The following is a 22,338-nucleotide window of genomic DNA, read 5'->3' as shown; positions in this document are numbered from 1 at the left end:
ATCTATTCAAAATGCAGTTCCATCAGAAAGTTAATTTTGGACCCTGTTAAACAGTTTTAGATGAACACGTATGAATGTTCTGTGTGCAGATGAATGGTTATGAAGTTAGTAACTGACATTATTGTTCTAACATGATCAAGTGTGATAGAACAGTATTTCCAATGTAAGCAGAAAACATGTCCCCGATCTCCGACCTTTGACAAACCAAACATGTACATGAACCAAAGCAGCCAAACCGTTGCAATGCCCCATGGTAGCCCGTTAGCAGGGCGCTTTCGGGCTGAGGCCTCGGTGTGGTCGAGCGGAGGGCAGGAGTCTGGATTGTTGCAGCAGTTTCTCAAAGGGAGAAGCTCTGGCCACCCACAGCACGAGACATGACTGACAGGGCCACCCGGGGGAGGGGGGAGAGCGTCACCTAGTGGGGAATGTTTTGCACTACGGCTCGTTTTTGTCACCCCAAGGCTCATCTGCGCCCACCCCTCCCTTCCCAGATTCAGGGCAGTGTTACCCCTCACGCCATTGTGGTGCTTCCCAAGACCGACGGCATGGAGATGCTTCTGTGTTATGAAGATGAGGGAGTCTATGTGAACACATACGGCAGAATCACTAAAGACGTGGTGCTCCAGTGGGGAGAGATGCCCACCTCTGTTGGTAGGTTTTGGTTGTTTATTTCACACAAAACGCTCCTGTTCTCCTTCTAGAGCCCTGATGCCGGACTGTGCGAGAGCACCAGGCCGTCCCCGACACCCCCTCAGAATCTGAATCGGTCCTCTCACACACAAACACGCATGTCTTTGTCCACCCATTGCTCTTCTGTCTTTCCTGTCCCTCACTTAACTAGACGATTGAGCGTTTTTCTGCCCCACTGCACCCCACCCCGGCCCACCTAGACTTAACCCTGACACAGAGTGAAATGTTTGTCTGTATGTCTAGTACATCTTGTGTACTGTTTTGTTTACCCTGTTAACCCAGTATTAGTCTTTGTTATTAAAAACCTTTAATCTGATTTCCTTTCTGAGCCCAAGAAATGCCCACAATTTGACCTTGGATCCGAATTTTGTTTCTTATCCTTGGGTGAATCTCACAAAACATGTCTGGGTGATATTTCACCTTAAAATCAGAATAAAGAACATTTGATGCCCATTTTAGGACCTTGTTTTGCTGCTGTCATTTGCATATGCAAATGGGAATCATGTATTTAATAAAGATTTATACAGAAATATATATACATTTTATTTCTTCCTTTTGATTTTAGAGTGAAATGTGATCCATTTCTTGAGATTTACAAAACTAACAAATGTTTAGTTTAATTTACTTCATTTAAAGTTATTAGAGCTATTTAGCGATTTTAGGACATTACAATGTTTTGCTATTCTCATTTGCATGTGCATATGCAAAAAGAAAATGTGTGTGATTGTCATTTTAAAAAAAAAGATGCACAATGCAAAAAAACTTGGTCCTAAATATGCTTGATTTTCTTCATGCTAAATATAATTTTACTCTGAATTTGGGGGAATGTGACTTCAAAATTATTTGATTTTTTTTTTTTAGGACCCTTAAATTTTTCGCATTCTTGTGTCCATATGCAAATCGGCAGATGTGTTTAATCATCAAAAAATAATTTTGTGATGCAAAAAATCTTGGTCTTAAAATATGCTTTATTTTCTTCATGCAAATATAATTTTTCTTTTTTTTTTCTCTTGATTTTGGGGTGGAATGTGACCTGTTTTCTTGAGATTTGCCTAAACTACTTTTTTCTGTTCACTTTATTGAAACTTAATTTGATTTTAGAAAATTACTGGAGCCCATTTTAGGTCCCTTAAGATTTGTGTACATTCCCATGTCCAAAAGCAAATGGACATATGTTTTTAATTATCCTCAAAAAATAATTTCACGATGCAAAAAAAACCTAAAATATGCTTGATTTTCCTCATACAAAATATAATTTATTATTGTTTTGCCCTTGATTTTGGGGTGGCATGTTACTTGTTTTCTTGAGATTTACCTAAACTACTTTTTTCTGTTCAATTTATTTAAATTGATTTTGAAGAAAATTATTAGAATCAATTTTTAATGGACAGATGTTTAATGATCATCAAAAAAATATTTAATGATGTAAAAATTCTTGGTCTTAAAATATGCTTGATTTTTCTTCATGCAAAAGTATAATTTCCAGTGTTTTCTTGATTTTAGGGTGAATTGTGACCTGTTTTCATTGGATTTACCCAAAACTAAAATTTTCTATCCAACATACACTACCAGTCAAAAGATTTTGAATGTTTTGTTTTTTTAAAGAATTCTCTTCTGCTCACCGAGCCTGGATTTGATCTAAAGTACAGCAAAAACAGTACATTTTTAAAAATATTTTTACTATTTAAATGAACTGTTTTCTATTTGAATATATTTTAAAAATGTAAAAAAGTGAAATAAAGTTAAATAAAATGTAATTTATTCCAGTGATTTCAAAGATGAATATTTAGCATCATTACTCCAGTCACATGATCCTTCAAAAATGTTAATATTCTGATTTGCTGCTAAAAAAACATTTATTTTTATTATTATTGTTAATAAAAAGTAGATTTTTTTTCAGGTTTCTTTGATGGAAGAAAGTTAAGAACAGCATTTATCTGAAATAGAAATCTTTTGTAACATTTTAAATGTCTTTATCAACTTTTTTAAATCAAATTAAAGCATCCTTGCTAAATAAAAGTATTGATTTTGATCTAGCTTTGATAACAGGAATAAATCAAATTTAAAAATATATTCAAATACAAAGCAGTTATTTTAAATAGTAAAAATATTTCACAATATTACTGCTTTTGCTGTACTTTAGATAAAACAAATTCAAGCTTGGTGAGCAGAAAAGAGTTCTTTAAAAAACATTACAACTCTTACTGTTCAAAAACTTTTGACTGGCTGGTGTATTTAATTTTTTTAACATTTTAACATTTAACCAGGACAAAAAGACCATCATCAGTTCCAATGTATTTCTTGTCTTTTTAGATGTAAATATTGGTGTCCAGCTCTTGTTTTAATACTATCATGTGTCTCTAAAATTAATTTCCAGCTTCAGTGTTTGTTTGTATACGTGTTTCATCTCATCCGTGAAGAATGTTAATGTTATGATTTAGATGTCTTTTGTCCTCTGTTGGCTGATACTGAGGGTTCAGATGTAGACCAGCAGCCGCCCACCCTCAGTTCAGAACAATTTAATGTTTCAGCCAAATTATGTTCAACTCTTCAGTGATTCTGCACTCATAACCAAGTAAAATCCATAACTCATGCATTTTCTACACAAGATATCAGCAGCAAACGAAGTCAAAAACAACCAGATCATTATTATTATCTCTATGAAGGGCTCTAAATCAGCCACAGGAAGTCCTCGGAGAAAGTTCATGTTAGTATCCAAAGAGCTCTGGAAAATGGATAAGTTGAAAACGAAAGACTAATAATAATCATAACCACTGGTACTTCAATCATGGATTTAATTTGTGATGCTCAGAAACTGCTGCAATAATGACCTCCTGATGTGGGGTGGCTTTGGCAGGCTTGTTTTCATTGGATCTGGGCTAGTTTGGGGTTGCTGTTGGACGTCAGAAGTCGTTGAGGAACGGGGTGTTCTGATGATATACTGTATTTGGTGTCAGCGCTCTCCTGTCACATGTTTCTTTTGTCTTTTGTATGTATTCGCTACGTTCCCCCTCCCCTTCTGCAGCCTACATCCACTCCAACCAGATCATGGGCTGGGGAGAGAAAGCCATTGAGATCCGCTCCGTGGAAACGGGACACCTCGACGGAGTTTTCATGCACAAGCGAGCACAGCGACTGAAGTTCCTCTCGGAAAGAAACGATAAAGTACGTTACCTTGATGATGCAACTTGCCCATACATTAACTTACTATTACTTTATTTCCTCTATTTTGGGTACAGTTTACAATATTTAAATAACCACTTAAATTAAGTCTTTATGGGTCAGTGACATATTGCTCATTTTGTTTATCCAGGTTTGTTCATTTTTTAAAATAATTTAGCTATTTTTAGCTATAAATTTTTATAACTAGCTATTTTTAGCTATTATTTTAAACACTTCACCTTTAAATAATGCAAGGCTTTATATGAGTCAGTGACGTGTTGTTTGTTTTGTTTGTCCAGGTTTCTACATTTTTATCTTTATTTATTTATTTATTTATTTTGGTACAATTAATATTTAAATTGTAAAGTTTAACATTTAAGTAATTCTTGATTGGCCAATGACATAATGCTTATTTTGTTTGTCCAGGTTAAATTTTTATTTAATTATTTAATTTTGCTATTTATTATTTTATTAACTTAAACCCCTTTTACTTTTACTCTTTTTTTTTTTTTTTTTTTTTTGGTACAATTAACGTCTTAAATTTAAACACTACACCTTTAAATTAAGTAAGTCTTGATTGGTCAGTGACATAATGCTCTTTTTGTTTGTCCAGGTTTGATTTTTAAAAATTATTTTGCTATTTATTAATTTATTTTTCTCTTTTTTTGGCAAAATTAACCAAAACACTTCAACTTTAAATTATGTAAGTCTTTATATAGTCAATAGCATACCGCTTATTTTGTTTGTCCAGGTTCGTTATTTATTTTTTTGTAATAATTTAGTTTTTTTATTTTTTTATTAATGAATTTGAATACATTTTCTCTTTTTTGGTACAATTAGCAATATTTAAATTTTAAATGTTACACCTTTTAAATTAAGAGTCTTTACAGGTCAGTGACACAGTGTTAATCCAGGTTTGTCCAGGTTTGTTAATTTAAAAAAAATAATTAAGCTATTTTTTATTTTATTAATTTTTAATTAATTTTTTGGTAAGCAATTAACAATATTTAAATTTTAAACAAATTTTAGTAGGTCTTTATAGGTCAATGGCATGATTCTCTCTCTTTGTGTTTTTTTTTAGGTGTTTAAAATAATTTAGCTATTTATTATTTTATTAATGTCAATACTTTTTTTTTTCTTTTTCCTTTCAATAATGCAAGTCTTTATATGGTTCAATGCCACAATGCTTGTTTTGTTTGTCCATGTTTTTTTTTTTTTATTTATCTATTAATTATTTTATTAATTTTAATATTTTTTTTCTCTTTTTTTGGTACAATTAACAATATATAAAATTGAAACACTACACCTTTAAATTATGCAAGTCTTTATATGGGTCAATGACATGACACTAATTTTGTTTGTCCAGATTTGTAAAAAACAAATGAGTACAATTACCACCACTTAAAAATTAAACACTACACCTTTAAATTAAGTGAATCTCTATGGGTCAATGACAAGATTGCTCATTTTTGTTTTGTTATTCATTTATTTATAATGTATTATTTTATTCTTTATTATTATTATTTTTACATGCTAGCTTGATACAGCTATCCTGATACGATAACGAAAAAATGGCCAATTAAAAATGGTAATTCTTAGCTTAATCTATTATTTAGTAGATTTTTTTATAAAAAAGTAGAATTTCTAAAGTAAATAGTATTTCTATAAAAATACATCTATAAAATGTAATATCTTTAAAAAAAATCTTTTAATTCTTTATACCTTCAATATTTAATACCTTTTTGAAAACAATAAAGATATGTACATTCACATAATGTAATTATATAATCAACATTTATGATCAGATATACTCAATTTAAGTAAAGTATATAATTTACATGTTAATAGATTTTTATACTACTATGACATTTAACATTTTGTCTGTCATTAAAAGTTTTATTAATTTCTTTTTGGTAAATCCACCTTTTTCTGAATGTGGAAGTCTTACCTGACTATATCGGTGCTTTACATTTCTGGTCTCTGGTGTTTCAATGGAGACTGGAACACAAAAGCACCCAAATGGAAGTTAGAATCCATCATGGTTACTCATAAAAAAAAAAAAAAGTAATTTTCTAAAAACCTATTGTGAACTTGTGTGTTTGTTTTTAAACTCTTTTTAAACCATGATTGTGTCATTGCCCCATGTACTGGAAAACTTCATTTTATTTAATTCATTTAATTAATTTGTGTTTTAGTATCATAGACATACTAGAATAGTTTTATTAATATATCGAAGTAAATTTTATTTTAAAATGTTCCATTTGATTTTAATTTTAAAGTTTTATTTTATTATGTTTTTGTCGTTTTTATTAGTTTGTATGCCATTTATTTATTCATTCATTCATTCATTTATATATTTATTATTTTAGTTATTATAGTACACCAAGTTAAACTAAAGGAAAATTCTAAATATTGCCTTGGCAGCCAACTGAAATAAATACCTGAAAATAACCCTGATGGAGAAACTGAATGTAGGCAATAGATTGTAATAATATAGTCCTTTGAATGTGAACAATAGGCAACATAATAACCTCCATTCCTCCATGTGGACTCTTTTCTTTTTCTCGCAGGTGTTCTTTGCCTCGGTCCGATCAGGAGGCAGCAGCCAAGTTTTCTTCATGACCTTGAACAGAAACTCCATGATGAATTGGTAATTCATCCCCGCCCTTCCCTGTATTGTATCTGTGGACCTTTTCTACTTTATTGAAAAGTGTGAAAAAAGGAAAAGACAGGAAAATCCAGGTGCGCTGGATAATCTGGCAGATGGCAGAAAGACCAAACCTTGCTGGGACCTTCTCAGAAGAGTCAAAGACAAACCCAAATTCCACAAACCCCCGTGAACAACAAGGGGCCCCGGACAACCGGTCTGCATTATTTTTTATGGCTCTTTCATTAACATGCGTGGGGTTCTGGTGTTTCCGTCCTTACAAATCTGTATCTAGATTCTTCTGGAGGTCGAGACTGGAAGTAGAGTCGATATTTGTACTGTTAAGACACTTTTTGACAATAATTTATCACGGTTGCGCTGAACGTCAGTAAACCTCCCTTCCGGGATGAATCCATTGAGGCTGGTTTGTGTGATCAACCCTTTTTCTTTTTTATGTTTCAGCTTGGAATGCACACAGATGTTTGTGTCATGTGGAAATCACTCTAATGTCTGATATTTAAGACTTGTATGGAGCAGACACACTTCGGGCTGTCCACAGAATGCCTTAAATATGAATTCGCACAGCTGCTCGTTTTTATTTTTTAAGTCCATAATATGTTGTCGATGCATATTTCTATAAGAAAAATGCTACTTTTTTGGACGGAAATTGTTGCCTGCTGATATGGACGTAAAATGGAAATATAAATGATTTAGAATATTCATACTGTGCATTCCTAGTTTTAGCACAAAGCTCTATAGTATTCACATTTGGAGCCTGTGGTTTGGCACTGTTTTCCTTGTGCTCAGGGAGATGGTGCTGTAGATCAGACCTTTTCCACTCATTTCTATTGACTTATTCACTTTAAATTAAAATTCTGTTCTCATGTACTCACCCTAATGTCGTTGTTCCTCAGTTGGACAAAAAAAGGGACGTTTAGTAAAGTGTTTGAGCTGCTCTCTTGCATACAATGAAAGCAAATGGTGACCAGCTCTGCAACAGACAAAAAACATCATAAGAGTAGTCAGTGTGCATTGTATTTCTAGTTTCTGAAGCTATGTGATGCTTTATGTGAGGAACAGGTTTAAAAAAAGTTATAGGGCGAGTCATTTTTTAGTGAATTATTTCTGTTACAGTTGAGGTCAGAATTTCAGAATCTGCAAAATGGTAATTATTTTACCGAAATAAGAGGGCATGCCTGTTATGTTTTATTTAGTACTGACCTGAGTAAGATATTTCACACAAGACATTTACATATAGTCCACAAGAGCAAATAATAGTTGAATTTATAAAAACGACCCTGTTCAAAACTTTACATACGCTTGATTCTAAATACTGTATTGTTATCTGAATGATCCACAACTGTGTTTTTTGTTTGTTTGTTTGTTTGTTTAGTGATAGTTGTTTATGAGATCCTTGTTTGTCCTGAACAGTTAAACTGCCTGCTGTTCTTCAGAAAAATCCTTCAGGTCCCACAAATTCTTTAGTTGTTCAGCATTTTTCTGTATTTGTACCCTTTCCAACAATGAATGTATGATTTGAGATCCATCTTTTCACACTGAAGACAACTGAGAGATTCATATGCAACTATTACAGAAGGTGCAAATGCTCACTGATGCTTCAGAAGGAAAAACAATGCATTAAGAGCAGGGGGTGTAAACTTTTGAACCTTTTTGACAAGATGTGTACATTTTTCTTATTTTGCCTAAATATCATATTTTTTCATTTAGTACTGTCCTCCAGAGGCTACAGAAAATAGTTACATGTTTCACACAAAACAATTTTCCCTGATCTTCAAATTCAAAAAATGTTCACCCCCCTGGCTCTTAATGCATGATTTTTCCTTCTGAAGCATCAGTGAGTGTTTGAACCTTCTGTAATAGTTGCTTAGTTGTCCTCAGTGTGAAAAGATGGATCTCAAAAGCATACAGTCATTGTTAGAAAATTTTCAAATACACAAAAATGCTGGAAAACCAAAGAATTTTTGGGACCTAAAGGATTTTTCAGAAGAACAGCTGGCAATTTAACTGTTCAGGACAAACAAGGGACTTTCAGACAACTATAACCCAAATAAAAAAGCACAGCTGTGGATCATTCAGGTAACAACACAGTGTTAAGAATCAAGTGCATGTATTTTGTCTTGTGGACTATATGTGAACATCTTTTGTGTGAAATATCTTATTTAGGTCAGTACCAAATAAACAATAACATGCAATTTGTATGACACCCCTTTTTTTTTTAGCAGATTCTGAAAGGGGGTGTAAAGTTTTGACTGGACTGGATTAGACATTATTTTTATTTAAGGTTTAAACAGGTCTACAAAGTCGATTCTTGAACGCTTTATCGTCACAGTGCTAAGAAACAGTCTGAATACTTGAAGTGATCAGTAAATACTACAGAGCTTTCTATTGAAACATAAAAAAAAGTACATTACAATTCTGTTTGGAGCATCACAGTTGCTGTGTAAGAGTGTGTGTATGTGAATGAATGATCAAATGTAAAGCTTTCCACCAACAATACAAAAAACTAGCTATGTTACCACTAACATACCAGCAATCTCACTTGTTTTCGGTTCTGGAGTAACACAAGTCATTAGAATAAGAATGTGCTACAGTTTTGTACTTTTAAGTTTTTCTCACAACTTTCAAGCAAAGTGCAATAAAGGCCAAGGGAATCGAGTCTTGGTGAGTTCTCACCTTTCCTCGTGATGGATCTCCAACTGTTTCTAGAGGGACGTTCACCCACTACCACCCTCTGTAAATATCCACTTGCGTTTTGTATTTAAAAAAAAAAAGGAGTTCCGCCTCCTAACTGAATGCATAGGAACTGTGGTGTGACAGAAATGTGCGATCCTGTCTAAAATCCACCTGTGCGAATCACATGAATCTGAAGGAAGGGTCGTGTTTTGTGAGTAGAGCTTCCTTTTAGGCTACCTCGTTTCTGTTCACCTGTTGGATTGGTTCAGTTTTCTATGTGGGTAATGACTAAAACAAAGCTTTGTAAATGACAGGCAATATTCCAGATTGTAGTAAACATTTATTCCCTGAGGGCATAAATACTGCAACCAGTAGATCAGTGGATTTTTAACAATGTTATTAAATGGATAGTTAATCCAAAAATGAAAATTCTGTCATTACTTACTCCCCCTATGTTGTTCCAAACCCGTAAGACCTTCGTTCATCTTCAGAACACAAATTAAGATATTTTTGATGAAATCTGAGAGCTTTCTTTGTTCAAGGCAAAGAAATGTATAAAGGACGTTGTTTAAGTAGTTCATTTAACATCAGTGACTCAACCATACTTTTACGAAGCTATGAGAATACTTTTTGTGCAAAAAAAAAAGACTTTATTGAACAATTCTTCTCTATGCATTAGCATACTCTCTGAAATGGTGCTAGGATGAGACAGAGGAGGAAAAAATGTTTAATTAAGTCGTTATTTTTGTTCTCTTTGGGCACAAGAAAGTATTTTCATAGCTTCATAAAACTGTGGTTGAACCACTGATGTCACTTGTTGTGACTGTTTTGTCAATGTTCTTTGTACCTTTCTGGATCTTGACTGTGGGTCAGGGGCAGAGAGCTCTTGGATTTCATCAAATATCTTAGTTTGTGTTAGGAAGATGAACGAAGGTCTTATGGATTTGGAATGACATGAGGGCGAGTAATTAATGACAAGATTTTCATTTCTGGGTGAACCATCCTTTATTATAATAGGTATTTTCAATTGGCGATGAAGATGTTGTAGTTAATGTAAAACAAGGCTATGTTGTCATTCCGTGTAGATTCAGAGGTGATTTGAGTGTAGAGCACCAGACAGAAATATTCAGATGCTTTTTAAAAATAATAATAATAAAAAATATCATGGTGCAATGTCTTGTGCAACAGCCAAATCAAGCCTACACTTCATATAAGGGAGATTCTTCAATTAGAGCAACTTTTCTATACCCAAGGATGATTTTAAAGGAAACCCTGGGTTGTAAGACTTGTCTGGCGTAATATAATGTAAATTATGTTTCTTACTGTAATATGTAGTAGAAACGCCATGAAAGATTTACATTATTTAAAAAACCTACATTGTTTTATACATATTTTGGACTATGGAGAACACCATTATTACATGTAATGCTTGGACTTGGTGAGCTACTGGTGCTGCATGTTGCTATTTTTTTATTTTTTCGCAAAATAAAATACTGATACGATGACCACAGCTACTGAAAGAGCTTACATGTGGTGATGGATATAAACATAGACTTAAACCAAATGCTGTACCATCGATTTTTCCCCACAAGGAGTGAAATCTATGCTACTCTTTTAGTGGCTGCGGATGGCATCTAGGGTTTCTTGTCTCTGCTGTCTGTAAGCTCTTCCAGTAGTTGTGCTCTACTAAAAGCCTCAAAGGCATCAGGGCTAAAGTGGTGAGAACAGAGAGGTTTTATTCATCCACAGGTATCTTCCCATTCTTTTCCCCTCTTCTGATCACTAGGAAAGCAGTGAAGACATACAATGCTTCTCTTGTTGCCCTTCGACTAAAAATGACAACCAAAAGCCGCACAATGTGGCATCGTATCAGTTTTTTATTTTCAGAGTTGTGTTGCGCTAAAAGTAGCTTACGACTGCAACCAGCTCACATCATCGAAATAAAAGTCTTTTATGGGTTTTGTGCTACATATTTCAGAGACATAATTTACGTTATATTATGCCATACAAACCATAATACCTGGGGTTCCCTTTAAAGGGATTTTTTTATTTATTTGTACAATTTTATTTTTGTTTTACTTTCTTAAAATCCAATACTACTGTCATCACCGCCATGCCAAGAATCATATTTCATCAGCTAGTTTTTAGATTTTTACATTAAATAGTTTTTTTGTTTTTTTTTAGACCAAGCACACAACTGTCACATTTCAAAATATCGTATATATTGTAATTTATATAAAACTGTGTAGTGAACCTGCATTTTTAAGATTACACATACTCAAAAATGAGGATCGCCCATTCATAGACTTCCTAGATGTCCTTCCAAATGACGTGGCGTTTTATTCAAATAGGTGAATCACGAAATAACAGTCCTTTATATACTTTTATATCTTTTCATTACGGTTCTGTAAGGGCAATAGAGTGTGAAATTCACTTGACACAACTAGGATCTTTTAAGACTTCATGTTTTTTGTCCATCAAACTGTGAACTGAGTGAGTGTGTGTGTGTGTGTGTGTGTGTGTGTGTGTGTGTGAAGTACATATGGGGTCTTCCCATTCATTTTATCAACATAACTGTGAGGTCAGTTGATTATTTTTTCATCTGTCAAGTCTTTTGATGTGTGCTTGACCTCATTTTTATTATTTTTTTTTAATATGGACGTTAATACTGTAAGTACATCCTTTATATTCAGGCAGAGCGAGTTGTTGTTTTCTGTACTTCTCTTATTTTCTCGTGTATTAAACTTGGGATTTATAGCACAACCGAGCATCCTGGATATTGGTTGTTATTTTTATGGTTGTTGCAGTGTGTGCGATTGGGTGGGTGTGATTTAAACATACCGTTTTATGTTTTAAGCCTGTAAAACCACCAGTTAAAGAAGTAATACAGGCACTATACAGACACTAATATGAGAAATGGTGACGTTTCAACATTACAAGCCTTCTGTTATAGACATTTAAAAGGTGAAACTGGGCATATCATGTTTTGTTCTGAAAATATGCAGGCTGTAGTATTTTATAAATAGATTTTTAAGGCTATTAAACTAGTAACTTTAAATGTAGCCTGGACTTTCAAGAGATGATGGTGATCTCATCTAATCTGTGCCTAGTCCATGTAGTGGGTGTTACATTTTATTGCTTACAATTTATTACATATTGTAAATCGAACAAACAACAGAGTCACTCAAATCCCCCTTGTGTCATCCTCAAAACTCACAAAAGAGCTGAATCTTCTAAACCGAATATTTTATGGTCGTACAACTTTTTACAATCCAGTTTTCTTGATATTCTGATCCGTTTTATTTATTGTTTTGTACAGTGCTTTAATGCTGGTATCTCATTGTATTTAGAAAGCAGCAGTGTCAATGCTGGTTCTTTTTTTAAGGGATTGTTTCTTTAGCTGTATTCTGGATTAGTTTGTTTGAAAGAACTATGAAATCTATACTATAATGTCAGAGATGCTTTAATATGAGTGCTTTATTTTACTTTTTTTATTTTGATGCAGTATTGTTCAGTGCTTTTTTCCTTATGAAATAAATTCACCCCTGATAACTGCAAACATGTTTTAATATTATAGGGTTGTTTGTGGAGCTATTCTAGTCTTGTTAACTAACCAATACTCTCTGTTTATGTTTAAAGAGGAAAATTACAAAGAGAAGACTGCATATCTAATGTGATGGCAAAGCAGGTTGGTGGATCAGTCTAGAAAAGCTATCAGCAATAATGAGCATTACTGATTTTGTCAGTCTTCATGTTAGACCCTTTTCTACTTTGACTGAAACTCCAGTTTTTGATCTTGTTCAGATGGAGTCAAGCGTTTCTGAATGAGGAGAATGTGAAATGGGTAAATGGAAATATTTCAGATTTTGGAATCTCACCCAGTGTGTTCACTTGTCACCTAAAACAGACGGTTTCTTTGCTTTTTTAAAAAATAAATAAATAAATTGACACATCAGACCAGACAATGTGTGCTGTTATATTTTATTTTTATAATAATTTCTCTAATGTTATTTTATAATAAATAATTCTAAATTAAATAACTTATATTTAAAATATATTGTACACTACCAGTCAAAAGTTTTTGAACAGTAAGGTGTTTTTTTTTTTTAAAGTCTGCATTTATTTAAACCAAGGTCAGCAAAAACGGTACAATTTTGAATATTCAAATTAAATATATCTTAAAATGTATTTTATTCCTGATCAAAGCTGAATTTTCATCATCATTACTCGAGTCTTCAGTGTCACTTGATCCTTTAGGAATCATTCTAATATATTGATTTGCTGTTCAAGAAACATTTTTATTAGTATTATCAATATTTAAAAAAAAAAAATTAAACATTTTGTCAGAATTCTTTGATCAATAAAAAGATCAGAATTTATCTAAAATAAAAAGCTTTGGTAACATTATACACTATACTAGTCAAAACCATTTATTTTTTTTGGTATAGAAACTATAGAAATTAATAGTTTTATTTAACAATGATGCTTTGAATTCCAAAGAGACAACACAGACACTTATAATGTTACAAAAGATTTTTATTTTTAGATAAATGTTGTTCTTCTGAACTTTTTATTCATCAAAGAAACCAGAAACAAAATCTACTCTGCTGTTTTCAACATAATAATAATAATGTTTTTTTGAGCTGCAAATCAGAATATTTAAATGATTTCTGAAGGATCATGTGACTGGAGTAATGATGCTAAAAATTCAGCTTTGAAATCACAGTAATAAATGACATTTTAAAATATATTAAAATAGAAAACAGTTTTAAATAGTAAAAATATTTAAAACATTTACTGTTTTTGCTTAACTTTGGATCAAAAACAAAAAGCAGCCTTGGTGAGCAGAAGAAACTTTAAAAAAACATTTAAAATCTTACTGTTCAAAAACTTTTGACTCGTATTAGAATATTAGAATGATTTTTGAAGGATCATGTGACTGGAATAATGATGCTAAAAATTCAGCTTTGAAACTGCAAGAATAAATTTAATTTTAAAATGTATTCAAATAGAAAACAGTTATTTTAAATAGTAAAAATATTTAAAACATTTACTGTTTTTGCTTAACTTTGGATCAAAAACAAAAAGCAGCCTTGGTGAGCAGAAGAGACTTTAAAAAACATAAATCTTACTGTTCAAAAACTGGAATAAGTTTTTTAAAGAAGTCTGCACCAAACAATAATAGTGTGAAATAATATTACAATTTCAGAAACTGTTCTATTTTAATATATTTTAAAATGTAATTTATTCCTGTGATGCAAAGCTAAATTTTCAGCATTATTACTCCTGTCTTCAGTGTCACATGATCCTTCAAAAATCATTTTGCAAGCATGAACTTGAATAATTCTTACCTTTTGGCCAGAAAGTGGCACCATGTTGATGATGATCCAAAGCGCTGAGCGGCACTACGCACAAGCTTAAGGCCATCCTCGTGTTTGCAGAAGAAGAGGAATCCCGCCCACTGTACGGATGCCGCATTAAAATTGGCCGCGCTTGCGCGTTGACGTTCCTTTTTTTCTTGGAAGTAAGTGCTGCATGGAGCGTGTTTGAACTGTAACGAAAAATTACACAGAACTTTCCAGCCTTGATGTTGTGTTTAAAACGCTGTCGGACACGAACGAGTGCGTCTCGCTGTTGAACGTAACCGAGTCGTCTTGAGAAAGCATATTGCGGTGGTTGTTTAACGCGGCTTGTAGAGCAGGCCGCGACCGAACACAGCGAGGCCTTTCCCCGCGCAGTGCTTTAACTGAAAAGAGACATGTGAGAAACTTTGACTGAACCGTGCGAGACCCATTATGCCCGCTTTGTTTGTTAAGTTACAGTTTACCACTCGTGGTCGTTGTTGTAATATGTGTGTTTCAAATATTTCGTTACACGGATGAATGGGGCGTTAGCTTCTTAGCCGAGTCATTGATCAGCGGCGAAACCACGTTGACATGCGCCACGCGAATTAACACGTTTCGCGCGGTTTACTCCTCGCTTTTCTGTAAACAGCGAAGTTGAAGTAACTGTTTTAATTGAGTGTTAATGATTACATTAACATAACGTTACCTAACGCAAAAAGAGTGTCCATCTGGCCTGGTTCGGCGTGGTCTTTGTGTTCACTGAGTGCAAAATAACAGCTGTAAAGTGTCATTCGTGACTTATGTATTTTAACGATACATTTGATAACATAAACAATTGTTAGTGTGATCGAGTTGAGTCGCTAATTTGAATCGGATCCGTTATGTCGTGAAATTAGAGCAGCATGATGCGGCAGGTTTAGCTGCTAATGCACCAAAAATCGATTTATTTGTGATTTGCGATATACAAGAGCTGGTTAATATTTTTTAGTAAATGGTTATTAAACTACTCTGGATTAAGTTTGCTAGTTTGACTGTGGCCAACTCATACAGTGGAAAGTTTACTCATTTGCACGTGACTTAACCATGATGTTCTAATGTGATTACTTTTTATTTTATTTTTATAATCAATAATTATTGCCTCACATATGTCCCTCTTTAACCAGTGCCCCTTGTTTAGATCCCCATCATGGCAGATCCAGATCTTGATTTCACCAGCGGAGATGCCGGGGCTTCAGCCACCTATCCCATGCAGTGCAGCGCCCTGCGCAAGAACGGATTCGTGGTTCTGAAGGGTCGCCCCTGCAAAATTGTCGAGATGTCCACTTCTAAGACTGGCAAGCATGGTCATGCAAAGGTAATATTTTGATATCACTTTCTTGTATGGCTGCTTTTAACCTTCTAGTGTTGGTTATTAAATGCTCCAATGCTTCTGTGCAGGTTCACCTGGTTGGAATCGACATTTTCACAAATAAGAAGTATGAAGATATCTGCCCCTCCACCCACAACATGGACGTGCCTAACACCAAAAGAAATGACTACCAGGTGAGATGTGCATGGCTTTGTGAAATTCAAGGTTTAAAGGGGAAAATGCATGTGTAATGTGCTTTCGAGTGGGAGTTCATGTAAGTCAGTTTATTCAGGATTTTTCAGATATCATAATGCTTTCCGTTGTTATTGTTGCGGATTGCATTGAACAATGTTTTGGTCATTTTATTTTAGTTTTAGGTAAGGTAAAATTTATTGCAGTTAAAATTGTTTTGCTGTGTATTTGGGGCAAAATTAGAGGCTTTTTGGACTCTGCGTTTTGCGATGGATCAATAGATAGAAACTGTCATATAGTAGTCAACATTTTGAAATGGATGAAAACCTTTTAAGTTGTCCTAAAACCAAAACAATAGTCTTAGGACAACTTTGATTAACTTTTTTGATCCACTTCAAATGTTGACTACTGTATTGTATATAAATATACTTCATATAACCTTACATGTATACGAAATACTTATACTCAAATATAAATTTGAGTTGAGAATTTGCACACGTTCGCCTGTTTGAGAAGTTGCAGCGACAGAAACTGACATTCCAGATAAAGTTTGAAGGGAGTTACGGCTGTGTTAATGCTAGAGAGTATTGTTATGCAGTTGTGTAGCACATTAGTCGGGTTTGCGTTTATCCACTTCTTATTCCCCTCTGATGTGCATTATTCAGTAGTGTCATCCACTAGCCAAAATCATGACAGTCCACCACGTGAACAGCCAATTTAATCGCATGTGAATAAATGCAAATTCCCTCAAACCGCCCATTAAACACAGTGATGTGGTCAGGACCGTTGTTCACTCCTTCACCCCAGATGCTGCCTGTTCATACGTGAGAGCATGTCAGGGGAGGCACGCAGAGTGGTAAAATAATAATTATTAGTGATTAGGCCTAAATCGAATCAGTACATTATAACGCAAACAATACCTTAAAAATAAAAGGCAGATTTTTACGATCAGAAATTGAGTGATCCCCGGTTAACTTTTTAGTCCAAGGATCCAGCATGCGTTCAAATAGTAAGTTCAGAACCGCTCTAATTTCAGAGAAAACCCAACCGATTTCATCAGAGGTTGCGGAGAGTCACTTTCAGATGTCAGTTAACGTTATTCTTTTTGGCATGGATTTGACTTAAAAGCACAAGCAATTAAGCATATGTAAGTGTGCAGTGATGTGCAGATCAGTTGAAACGATCTTCTTTTAAAATGAACCATCCATCATACCATCATGCAAAACTGAGAATTAGAATAACTGTAATATGTAGTATAACTATAATATAACAATATGCGGGTGGGTGAATAATTTATTTAAAGCTGTGGATATGGGTGACGTTTGAGCTCATCCATGCATCTCTATTGCATGTGTATATAAAATTGTATTGTATATAAATAAACTTACACCATATATATAAGCACACACATGTACACACAATACTTGTATGTATGTATGTGTGTGTATATATATATATATATATCTGTATCTATCTGTGTGTGTATGTATACATGTACACACTTGTGTGTGTGTGTGTGTGTGTGTGTGTGTATATATATAGCATTGACTAAAAATACTAATTTTTTTTTTTATTATGTACTAACTTTACTCAGTACATAATCACAGTATATTTATTTATAATTACAATATAATGGTTCATTGCCGCTTGTTACACTTTGTTTTATTTTCGTACTGTAATTTTGTAGCGACTCATTTTAACTTAATTGGTTGCCTGATAAGGATATTTTTCCCCAGGGCAATAAAGCAATGATATATTAGCTTTTCACACTTTATCTTCTGACTTTAGCTTGATGTTCTGTATAAAATAAGTTTTCTTTTGCCCTCCTAGGTGGTTGACATCAGCGAGGGGTTCCTCTCTCTTATGATGGACAATGGTGACGTGCGCGAGGACCTGCGTGTGCCAGAAGGTGACCTGGGCAAAGAAATCGAAAACAAATTTGCCGCTGGTGAAGAGATGTTGGTAAGTGCATGCGTTCGAATGAACACAGTAGACGTTAAGCTGCTGATTGTCATTGTAACCCGCTCATTGTTTTCTTTGTTTGGCAGGTTACTGTGCTTTCAGCTATGGGCGAAGAATCTGCAGTGGCTGTCAAACCCATGACCAAATAGGAAGAAAGACTGGGCTGCTCAGGCTGCAACATGCTACACTTTAACAAATCTCTTGCATTTGTTTTTTTGGTTTTATTTGTCACCAAAGCTATGGCCTTCACAAGCAACCTCAAATATTTTTTGTTGTGATTGTATTCCTTTTTTCTTCTCCTTCCAATACTGTGCTGGACTTGTCGGGTCAGTTGGCATTCTCTCGGGTATTAAGGTTTAATATTGTCAGTGTGTTAACCCCCTCAACCTTTTTTTTTTTTTTTTTTTTTTCCCCCCCTTCCTCTCAAGTTTTTAACCACTTACATTCCTGAATGTTAAATGATGGGATCCATTTATTCTTCTTTTGTATTCTTGAATTTCTTAATAGCAGTTAGTGTGCAGGATTTACGCAAGGTTTTGCGAAGAGAGGAAACCCCAACTGACACTGAACTTTGTTTTTTTTTTCCTTTTTTTTCTTCTCCCTCTCTGGGTGCCATACTTTTCTCTTTACATAATCTATGCCGTACTGGCTCTATAGTTAATTTCTCTTAATTTGAATGCCCTTTTCCCTCCCCAAAGTGAGATGCACACTGGTAGTCGGCACTTCCTTTGTACTTGCAGTACTTCAAAAGTACCTTCTGAAGTAAAAACCGCTTTGACCGAGAAATAAAATCCAGCAAAATGTCCCCTTAAATGCCAGTCTCTAATTGTTCAGAAGTGGAAAGGATGTGATGGCCATGTGCGAATACCTCTGTAACACAATAGCAGCCAGCTTGATTTTGGCTGTCGTTGATGACCTTAAATAAAGTGTTGAAGCCTGATTTTGTCTCCAGGTAGGCTCTTATCAGTGCTGCCCCAGAATGAGCTTGAGGACTAAACCTTTGTGAGTTCTAATCTTCCTTTGTTCACTCGAGGCCTTTGTCACCTGACTGGAGAGAGCAAAAAATAAAAACTTAATAGATTACCTTTTCATTTTTTTGTTTTTATAGCACACCTGATCAGTATTAAAACAAGATCCAGAAGGCTGGTTAAAGGTGTCTCTTCATCTGCTAAAATTTAACAGTCTGTGGTGAAAGAATATCTTGTGTAAATTTGTGGAAAATTTATGTAGTCTAACTTGTCTGTGGTCATTCAGGAGAACTCCATTGAATAAGGTGCTCATTATTTTTATTAGTTTATGTAATTATATACATATTACATAAACAAGTCTATTTTGATGGTGTTGTTTTGGGTTCATCACTGCAGTGTTTATGTTCTCAAACAAGGTAAAATACATTTTTATATCATTCATGTATAAAACGTTTGTTTAACTTTATTGTATGGTCTTAAATGTTACATTACAGATTAAAGAACTTCGATAAGTGGGCAAAATGATGTGACCGTAACTGGGAAAGAAAGACAGCAAGCTTTGTTGGGTTGGGCTGCCAAATCCTCTGCATGGGTGGAGCTAAACACTCATTTCCCGTTTGTGGCTTGGTGCCCAGACGACTAAATGAAAGTATTGCAGTTCAGTATTGAAGACATGTGGCACTGCAGTCTATTCAATCACTCAAACCTCATCTACTAACTGGCTCTCGCAGAGTGCTTTTTAAAGTCAAAGTTGAGTCACATCTTTGTGTGAATAATTAAAATGGATACGTTTTTTAGTTGTGTAGCTGAGCAACACTAAGAAGATTGTATATGAATAGGAATATGTGCTTGTTTAAATTGTTCAAAAGCAGAAATCTGCCTAATAACTGGCATATCAGGTTGTGCCCATATTTTTGCTGAGGCCTCACCCAGTTTTGTCTTGGTATGTCTGCACAATGATGTAAGGATGACTCATGCTTCCTTAGTAGGTAAGCAGATCCTAGTCTCTCCCTACCAACTCTATTGAGTTTTGTGTGTACATGTGAATGTTTGAATAGCCTATTTGTGGTTATTGTTATGATAATTGTAAGGTAAGCCAGCTAATTCCATATACACTATCTACAGAGCCATGTAGCAGGTGTATGTAAACAATACTAGAGATTGCGCATGCGCAAAAATATAACCTGAAATAAAATAACTGATTATTAAAGCCATGGTGGCTTTGAAATTGAAAAGATTTTTTTTTTTTAAATAATGCACAAATTTATCACTCTACATGCAAATTAACAATTTCCATGAATAAGTTTGTTTTCAAAGAATCAGTTAAAAGTTCGTCACATACAGTTGAAGTTAAAATTTTGCATACACCTTTCAAAATCTGCAAAATGTTAATTATTTTACCAAAATAATAGGGATCATACAAAATGCATGTTTTTTTATTTAGTACTGACCTTAATAAGGTATTTCACATAAAAGATGTTTATACTGTATATAGTCCACAAGAAACGGCAGATTCAACAAACCACATATTAAAAGCGGCTAGAGCTCAGTCATTTAATATATATTTTTATCCGTGTGCAATCTATAGAGATGAGCAGCTCTGTGAAACAACCAATAAGAGCAGAGCTCATTAATATCCATGAACCTTTCAAATAAGGCAATAACAGCATTTCATTCTAGGGACAAATCCTAGGGTTGTAAATGGACCTGTAAAACCATTTCTGGAGATGTTTTGCCCTTTCCTATGCCATATACCTTCTATGTAGATATCAGAGAACAATTTAAAATATTGTATAAATGCATTCTATGGCACCTTTAACACTGTGTTGTTACCTGAATAATCCACAGCTGTTTTTTTTTTTTTTTTTTTTTTTTTTTTTTTTTAGAGATAGTTGTTCATGAGTCCCTTGTTTGTCCGAAATTAAACTGCCTGTTGTTCTTCAAAAAAAATCCTTCAAATTAATCCCACAAATTATTTGGTTTTTCAGCATTTTTGTGAGTTTGAACCCTTTCCAGCAATGGCTGATTTTCTGATCTTTGTTTCACACTGAGAACAACTGAGGAACTCGATGCCACTATTACAAAAAGTTTGAATCTTTCTGAAGCTCACTGATGCTTCAGAAGGAGAAACAATGCATTAAGATGTAAGATGTGTACATTTTTAGGGCCCGAGCACCGATGGTGTGAGGACCCTATTGGATCTGCTTCGTTTATTATTATTAGGGCCCGAGCACCGATGGTGTGAGGACCCTATTGGATCTGCTTCGTTTATTATTAGGGCCCGAGCACCGATGGTGTGAGGACCCTATTGGATCTGCTTCGTTTATTATTAGGGCCCGAGCACCGATGGTGTGAGGACCCTATTGAATCTGCTCCGTTTATTATTATTATTATTAGGGCCCGAGCACCGATGGTGTGAGGACCCTATTGAATCTGCTCCGTTTATTATTATTATTATTATTATTATTATTCTTCTTCTTCTCCAAAGTGAATCGCATTTTAGAGGACCTAAACATTCCCGAAAACTCACAAAACTTTGCACACACATCAAACCTGGCGAAAATTTACGTCTGATTTGGGTTTCAGAAGTGGGTGTGGCAAAATGGCTCGACAGCGCCACCTTTAGACGTTCAGCGGTGTGCGCTTTCAGCTGTGATTCACGTACATGCACGGAAATCGGTACACACATGTAACACACCAAAACCTACAAAAAAGCCTCTTGGAGCAAAATCCGGAACCCAACAGGAAGTCGGTTAATATTAATATTCTCAACAAAATTTGTGTCATTTTTGCCTTTTTCAGGTGTCGTACTTGAACGAACTCCTCCTACAGATTTATTCGAATCAACGCCAAATTTGCTGAGTCTAGTCTAAAGCCCTTTGTGACGTTAAATTGTGAAGATCTAGAGTTTTCATCAGAGGACGTGTCCGTGGCGGCCTCGCAAATTTCGATGTTTCGCCATGAAAAAGGAAGTTGCTATAACTCAGGCATACAATGTCCTATCTGTCCCAAACTTCACATGTGTGATAACACTCCTGACCTGAAGACATCTACATGCCCATATTCAGTTATAGTCATAGCGCCACCTGCAGGCAACAGGAAGTGTCATGCTGTACTCTACAACCAACTCCTCCTAGAGATTTATTCAGATCAACACCAAAATCGGTCAGTCTAATATAAAGGCCTTAGCGATGTTAAATTGTGAAGATCTTGAGTTTTCGGTAAAGGGCGTGTCCGTGGCAGCCTGACAAATTTCGAGGTCTCGCCATGGATATAAAACTTGTTATAACTCAGCCATAAAATGTCCGATTTGCCTCAAACTTCACCTAT

The 22,338-nt window shown here is 34.6% G+C and overlaps 2 protein-coding genes across 6 annotated transcripts in view; both read left to right on the top strand.

Annotated features, from left to right (window-relative positions):
* The window catches only part of tnikb (TRAF2 and NCK interacting kinase b), a 94,731-nt gene extending 81,581 nt beyond the window's left edge, over positions 1–13,150 (top strand). For 4 of the 5 annotated variants that reach the window (XM_073830701.1, XM_073830702.1, XM_073830700.1 and 1 more), the window contains 3 exons: positions 492–651; positions 3,716–3,855; positions 6,423–13,150. In XM_073830701.1, the coding sequence (XP_073686802.1) occupies positions 492–651; positions 3,716–3,855; positions 6,423–6,506 (384 nt within the window). In that variant the 3' untranslated portion in view covers positions 6,507–13,150. The remainder of the gene's footprint in view (positions 1–491; positions 652–3,715; positions 3,856–6,422) is intronic. The other variant, XM_073830703.1, reaches the window with a different exon arrangement.
* Positions 13,151–15,701: 2,551 nt separating this feature from the next.
* On the top strand, positions 15,702–19,123 carry eif5a (eukaryotic translation initiation factor 5A). The gene is made up of 4 exons (XM_073830517.1): positions 15,702–15,892; positions 15,976–16,080; positions 17,909–18,040; positions 18,127–19,123. The coding sequence occupies exons 1-4, from the start codon at positions 15,725–15,727 to the stop codon at positions 18,187–18,189; spliced, it is 468 nt and encodes a 155-aa protein (XP_073686618.1). The 5' UTR covers positions 15,702–15,724; the 3' UTR covers positions 18,190–19,123.
* Positions 19,124–22,338: the final 3,215 nt, after the last annotated feature.

The sequence above is a fragment of the Garra rufa genome, chromosome 24 (genome assembly GCF_049309525.1).
Source record: "Garra rufa chromosome 24, GarRuf1.0, whole genome shotgun sequence".
In the NCBI taxonomy this organism is placed as follows: Eukaryota; Metazoa; Chordata; class Actinopteri; order Cypriniformes; family Cyprinidae; genus Garra; species Garra rufa.
This window is presented reverse-complemented; position numbering and strand designations above follow the sequence as displayed.